This window comes from Somniosus microcephalus, chromosome 6 (genome assembly GCF_052327205.1).
Source record: "Somniosus microcephalus isolate GS21.2 chromosome 6, FLI_Smic_1.0, whole genome shotgun sequence".
NCBI lineage: Eukaryota > Metazoa > Chordata > Chondrichthyes > Squaliformes > Somniosidae > Somniosus > Somniosus microcephalus.
The window spans coordinates 236,004,822-236,012,146 of record NC_140992.1 but is presented as its reverse complement, the minus strand read 5'-3'; the positions used below and the strand labels follow the sequence as shown (position 1 = coordinate 236,012,146).

General features: G+C 48.0%; 1 protein-coding gene across 2 annotated transcripts in view; it reads left to right on the top strand.

Moving 5' to 3' along the window:
- LOC147116535 (uncharacterized) overlaps positions 1–7,325 on the top strand; it is a 107,542-nt gene that overhangs the window by 69,345 nt on the left and 30,872 nt on the right. For both annotated transcript variants that reach the window (XM_085991570.1, XM_085991569.1), the window contains exon 6: positions 3,901–3,939. In XM_085991570.1, coding sequence (XP_085847696.1) covers positions 3,901–3,939 — 39 coding nt within the window. The remainder of the gene's footprint in view (positions 1–3,900; positions 3,940–7,325) is intronic.

Sequence of the window (7,325 nt, the reverse complement as noted above, 5' to 3'; positions counted from 1 at the left end):
TAATATTCTAATATTTGTGCTTTATCTCTGCTCCATTGTTTCCCTTCTCCATCAGTGTCTGCTCTATTGTTGGACAGTGCTGCCCCCTGACCTTGCCAGTTGGACAGTGCTGCCCCCTGACCTTGCCAGTTGGACAGTGCTGCCCCCTGACCTTGCCAGTTGGACAGTGCTGCCCCCTGACCTTGCCAGTTGGACAGTGCTGCCCCCTGACCTTGCCAGTTGGACAGTGCTGCCCCCTGACCTTGCCAGTTGGACAGTGCTGCCCCCTGACCTTGCCAGTTGGACAGTGCTGCCCCCTGACCTTGCCAGTTGGACAGTGCTGCCCCCTGACCTTGTCAGTTGGCTGCTCCGTGGCTGGCTCTGGGCCACCACTGGAACAGAGCTTCCTCCAAATTCCCCGACTCTGTTGCTGGCTGTGGAGAAAATCTTTGCAAAAGATGAAGTGGCAGGGCTCAAGGTCCTGCTCAAAACTGTCAGCCGCTCCCACATGTGATATGCAACTTCTGCCCCACTCTTCCACCCCGCTGGCCGCTTGCTGGTTTGGCCACCATTGCCGATACCTTGACTACCACCTCCACCCCCCCCCAACCCCCGCTGTCTCGGACTGCCTGATAAGAGAACCTGAGAGTAGGCTGTCCTGCCATCATGCCCGGCTGACTGCTTCCCCACTCCATTTTGGCCATCTGGCTGACAGTTCACACCCACCCCCCTGCCTAAGCTGATTGTGTTGAGGGGTTGTGTGCTCTAATAATGCTCCTTAGAACCGAAGACTAGACCTGACCCCAAGAAAAGAGATGTAGCAATTGCTCCCAACCTGGAACTGGGGCTCCACAATGTATTAGATTTTTTTGGGTTGATGGACTGAGGCTAGGATGCTGCAGTTTACAGTTAATGAAATACCATTGTATTCATTTTTTTTCTATTATTAATTGCCAGGTCAAATAATTATTTTCCTCACTCCCCCTTCCTGCTCATCTTTCCCCATTCCTCATCGGTGCTTTTCCTCAACTCCCTGTTCCTCCAGTCAATCCCCATTACCCTTCCATGCCCCAGCCCCATATTTTGTCCCTCAACGTCCCCTGCTCCCTTTCCCTTGCTTTTCCTCCTCCCGTTCCTTCCTCTTTTCTCCTCCTCCATAGCTCTGTTCTGCATGAGCTTAACGTACTTCTGTCACTGGTTGCTCCAGTATAGCTACTTTCTCTGGGCTCTAGCCACTGCCAAGGAGTCTCTATCTCTGGTCTTGTACTATGCTGTACCTTCTCCTCCTCCCAACTCTCTAATCCTGATATGTCTTCTTCCTTGATCCTGACTTCTACCTCCCTCCCTAACCTCTAGCCTGTAAACCTGCTCTGCCTTTCCCTCCCTTCAGCCTCTAACTCTTCTATACCTTCTTCCCCCACTCTCCCAGGACTCTGATTCTGGTGTACCTTCAGACTTGCCCCACTCACCTCCCGGCTGCTAACCATTTCCCACCTTCCCTGTCCACTCTCTAAATCTGCTCTACCTTCTTCATCCAACTTACTTGTGGTACCTTCCCTTTCTAGAATTCATCATTGAAGTTCCTCCTTTCGCTCTGTGTCCAATTATCTCCCAGCTCTACCCCATTTGATCTGAATCTACATGGTATCAACCTGCACTGCTTTCGTGACCAGAACTGAATATACTTTTCAACTTCGATTTGCTCCCTCCCCTCTAACTCCCATTCATCCCTCTATCTCTCTCATTCCCCCATTATCTCTCATGCCCTCTTTTATCATGTGTTTCTAATTCTCTGTCACTCATACACATTAAATGGCCTAGAAATTGCGGTCGGAATCTTGCCGCCCGCGTACGCCTCCGAACTGCAAGGAGAGTACGCACTTACCTGGCGTCTCCAGAGCTACGGAGTCTTGCGATCCTGGGCCTGCAGGCATACGCCTGCATAAAGGCCCACACATCCCAGGGGTGCAGGCGGTTCGCAAGCGTCCCTGGGATCATGTGGGCCAGGCCAGCCAATGACAAAGAGGGATTCCTATTATGCTTATGGGGATTCCATTTAAGTACGGAATCCTCATAAGCATAATAGAAACCACCTAAAAAGGACAATTCCACAACACTGAAATAAAAATAAATCATCACAGGTCAAAATTAATTAAAATACCATTTAAACATTTTAAATAAAAATTTAATTAAAAAAAAAATTTAAACATTTTTAACCAGGACAAAATTGGCCTAAACTAATTTTAAATGTAAGTGAATGTTTAAATCATTAAAAAAATTAATTTTAACATTTATTTAAACCCTTATGCTGGTAAACGAAGGCCTTGCGCCTGCTTTTACCAGGCGTAAGGGTTTGGTGGGTATTCGCTGGGCAGTAGTTGGGCAAATAGCCCAACTCTGTGACAGCGAAAGTCAATTTCCAGTGGATGCGTATGATTTGTCAAGGAGAAACATGACAGATCGCAAGTTCCGGGTTTTTGTGCATGCGTATCACATGCGGAAACCCAGAACTTGCGGGGCACTTATGGCATACGCTGTCATGGGCTCCGTAAAATCCGGGCCATTATGACACGTGGCAGCTTGTTCCATGAACCTCAAGAGATGCTTCCATTCTAGTTGAGAATCTGGCTCATTTTGCAGATTTCAGCAGCTTGCGACAGGATTGCAGCAACAGCACTGCTGCTCCTCATTTGTTCCATGACTGATTTGTTTTAACAGCTGTGTGTTGCAGGCCACCACCCAATATGCTGGGTGTTCAGTGTATGATTTAATCGTTGGTATTGTGACTAATTCAAACCATAACCTAGCTGAATTAGAACAGAAGAAAGCTGCATGCTTCATCTTGACCAATCTGCATCTACCACATCAGGATTAATTAATGTTCTGGGTGCAAAGAGCTGCATTTTAGTCACAGAAGAAGCCCATGCAGCTCGTGAAATCATTGTTAATTTCAACTTCTGTATACCAGATGGATAGATTACAGCCTGAGTTTGGAAAGTTTGTATACATATAGATTAGCCAGCATTAGCTCAGGTCAGTTCAAGTCACAAATTTGAGTCTGATTGCCCATTTGTGTCTCTTGTCAGCTGTGGCTCAGTTAATTTAGTTAACAACCTCTGAGTCAGAAGGTTGTGGGTTGAAGTCCCACTCCAGGGACTTGAGCACATAAAGCTAGGCTGACACTCCAGTGCAGTGCTGAGGGAGTGCTGCACTGTCGGAGGTGCCATCTTTTGGATGAGACGTTAAACCGAGGCCCCGTCTGCTTTCTCACGTGGATGTAAAAGATCCCATGGCACTATTTCGAAGAAGAGTAGTGAAGTTGTCCCCGGTGTCCTGGCCAATATTTCTCCCTCAACCAATATAACAAAAACAGATTATCTGGTCATTTTCACATTGCTGTTTTGTGGGAGCTTGCTGTGCGCAAATTGGCTGCCGCGTTTCCCACATTACAACAGTGACTCCACTGGCTGTAAAGCGCTTTGAGACGTCCGGTGGTCATGAAACGCGCTATATAAATGCAAGTCTTTCTTTCTTTCTTGGTAAAACCATCTCCAAGAATCCTTCAGCCCTTGTTATTCTACAAGAGATTCCCTTCTTCTTTCTCCTTTCAAAAAGGATAGGAATAATGATGCATACGCTGAGCATCAGCATTGAGATTTGAGGCCCGGAACATTTTTCCATGGCATGCTACACAAATACATTATACACAGGAAGCAATCATTATGTTTCTTGTATTCAAATTACATGAAAGAGAAAGGAATAGAAGAACATGCTGATAGGGGTAGATGAAGAGGGGAGGGAGGAGGCTCGAGGAGCATAAACATCGACATAGACCAGTTGGGCCAAATGACCTGTTTCTGTGTTGTAGACTCGATGTACTTCTATGTAAATTAACCATTAATTCTCTCTTTTATGTAACAGCATGTTACCAGATCTTCTTACTAGACAACTGGAAAACTGGTAAGGAAAGGAATTTCACTACATTAAATAAATGGTTTAAAAAGCGTATTTAAGTGCCAGCTTAACTCAATGGTAGCACTTCCACCTCTGAGTCAGACGGTTGGGTATTAAATTTCCAATCCAGGAATTAAGCATGTAATCTAAGATGACACTTCACTGCAGTACTAAGTGCTGCATTCAAATAAGATGTTAAACTGAAGCCCCTTCTTTCTGTTTGTGTGGATGTACCAGATCCCATGGCAGTTTTCAAAGAAGAGCAAAGGGTTCTCTTGATGTCCTGGCTAATAGTCATCCCTCAATCAACGTCAGCAAAACAGATTAACTGGTCATTTATATCATTGATGCTTGCGGGAACTTGCTGTGTGGCAATTGGCCAATGTGTTTGCCTACAAAACAACAGTGGTATGTTTTAGGATGTACTGATGACATGTAAGGCACTATATAAATGCAAGTTTTTTCTGTGTATTAACCCCAACTTCATTGACAGATGTTGCAGTTGCCATGTTGCTAGGGAAGCATCAACAGTAAGGCTGTCTGGGTCTGGGAGAGGTTCATATTCAAATGGTGGTGGAAAGCTAAGGATTTGCTAATGTTGGCTTGTTTAATTAAAAAACTTTTTCTGTTCTAATTTATGGTCTTATTTTCTCCCTTTCTAATCATTGTTCTTATGAAGTTAATGAGCATTGCTGGGGTACAATAGAACAGATGGTTGCAGCTCTCTGGTACCTCAACCAATTGCCCCATATTTGTGATTGAGCCTTGTCCAGTATGAGATAGTAGATAGTGCCAGGCTTAAGCTGCATTCTGGGAATGACCAGAGGGACCAGTGCAGTGACACTGTGCACTCTGGGAGTTGTAGTCCAGCAGTATAATATGCACATAATGCCTTCTGGGAGTATTGGCTGAACCTCTCATTCAGGTAATGCACAGGTACAAAATGGAAGGTGAGGAATGCAGCAGAACTCAAGCCCTGATTTTAGAGACAGATGCAGGCCTGAGTGGAAGAAATTTCTTGGAGCCATTTCTAGCATTTCTTCTTTCTTTCATACAATAGATGACTTTATGGAAGTTGTCTTTTCAGGATTATTTCTGTATTTATTATGTTATAAATGTTATTTATATGGTTAGTCAGCTGCACCATGTAACCTCCTGAGAGAGGTGAAAAAACATAGAAAAACCCAGGACAATTAGCGAAAAAGAATCTGTAAAATTTCTCCTTGACCCCCTTAGGCAATTGAAACAAGTCGAGGAGACCCCTCTAGCCCTGATTAATGTCATGCAGTACTTACCTTTTGTACAAGGTGATCTCCACCCCAGCCAGAAACAGGTTCGGCTCAGGAATTCAGCGAATCAGCGTTCAACAGGTCCATTATTCTCTGGGAAAAGAATAACCTCCTAACATTTAATCTAGTTCTGCCTTTAAATAACTTGAGATTGTGACCCCTGGTCCTCCAAAGTGTATTTAGTTGAAACAAGCTGTTTACACAAACATCATCCAATCCCTTCATCATCTTATAGAATCATAGAATGGTTATGGAAGGAGGCCATCCCGGCCCGTCAAGCCCATGCCGGCTCTCCACAAGAGCACTTAGATCAAATCTGCAGAAGGAACTATGGCCTAGAAATTCAGTTAGGGGCGCCCAGCTTGCCTGGGCGCCGGAATTACCGCTGCGCGCGGAGCCACTTGCGCCAGCGGGAAATTCAGTTTCAGCGCCCCAAGTTGAAGCCAGCCGCTAAACAAGGGTTTCGGCGCCCCGCTTGGGGCGCTGAAACTGAATATCGGCGTGTAAAGTGCTGCAGCGCCATCCGCTGCGGCACGGCAGCCTGCGGTACTGCAGGCCTTCCTCTAATTTTTAAGGGGGAGGTGCCTGCAACAGCGCGATCCCCGCTCGCGAGTGCCGGCAAATGAGCCCGGCACCAAGGAGAAGTGCCGGGCTCTCTGGAAACAGCCGGCAATGCCGCGGGGGGGTGGTGTAGGAGGCCGGGGAAGGAGGTGCGGGCAGGTGGCCGCCGAAAAAGCGGCCGGCCGCACCTCCACTTTAAATCGCCCCAGTACCGGCACAGGTAGGCCCCGTGTACCGGTCGCTGTTTGTGGCCGGCGCGGGCGAGGCGGCAGCAACCAAATATGGCCAGCGGGGCGATAGCAGGGCGCTGCGCACACCGATGACGTCATCGGTGGTGGCGCAGCGCTAATGGCTAACGCCGCCATTAGCGCCCCGCTAAATATCGCGGTAGGTTTGCACAGTGGCGCAAAAGCCCTCTTCGGGCGCAAACTGGTGGCGCAGGCCACTGAATTTCTAGGCCTATATTCTGCAGCCCCTGTATACTGCAGTACCAGTAGTGACCACCCCTGTATATAAGCCTGTGTAGTAACATTTGCATAGTAGTTCCAGGTTGCCTCCATTCAGTAAAGACCTGTTATAACCCACTCCTGCAGTCCGTGTCTCAATTATACACGGACATAATACTGGCGACGAGCAGATACGAACTTACCTACAGTCTGTACCACCTCATGGGGATCCATCCCTGAAGCGAAGTTATCAGAGGTCGAGGCCAGAAGGAAGAAAGAAACAGAAGAAACGGGCGTCGACCGTGGGCATCCGCCTCTGAGTCAGCGGAGTTGAAGATTTGCAGGAGAGGCTGTCGAGAGCGGGGCTTGGTTATCCTGTCAATGGTGCTTCAGCTAATCGGGCTGGTGGCAGGTAGTACACTGATCCTTCCTGGGCTGCGGCGGTCTAGAGCTCGAGCGGGTGGCTTTGCAACGGGGCCGAGCAGCGTTGTCGGGAAGAGGAGAGACAGAGAGAGAGAGAGGATGGAGTACACAGGGCGCGGCCGGTGCTATGAAGCCGGGCAGCGTACAGACCCGAGAAAAGGGAGGCAAGAGTCCCGCAGGGTTGTTCCGATGACGGGGAAATAATAAAAATTAAACATGCAGAAAGCTGCGAGGAGCTGCAGTTTGCCACGGGAACCGCGGAGAGCGGCGTTAGCAGCAGCGCGGGGGGAAGTGCGCGAAGACCATAGGGCGTCGCCATCAAGGCATAAAACGCCAGCAACAGCGGAGAAGACAGAAAGCGCGGGAGGCGCCATCTTAATCCAGCGGGGAAGAAGGCAAAGCGCGGGAGGCGCCATTTTGTTAAATCGGGGAAGAAGGCAAAGCGTGGGAGGCGCCATCTTAGATTTCCAAGATGCCAAAGACTGGCAATATCACTGCCTTCGATAATGCAATAGAAGACTGGACCACGTATGTGGAAAGAGTCGAGGTATATTGCGAGGCAAACGAAGTAGCCGATGAGAAAAAGGCATCGGTACTGCTAAACTTAATGGGCACAAGAACGTACGGCCTATTGCGGGACCTGATTACTCCAGCCAAACCGAAGGCGAAGAGT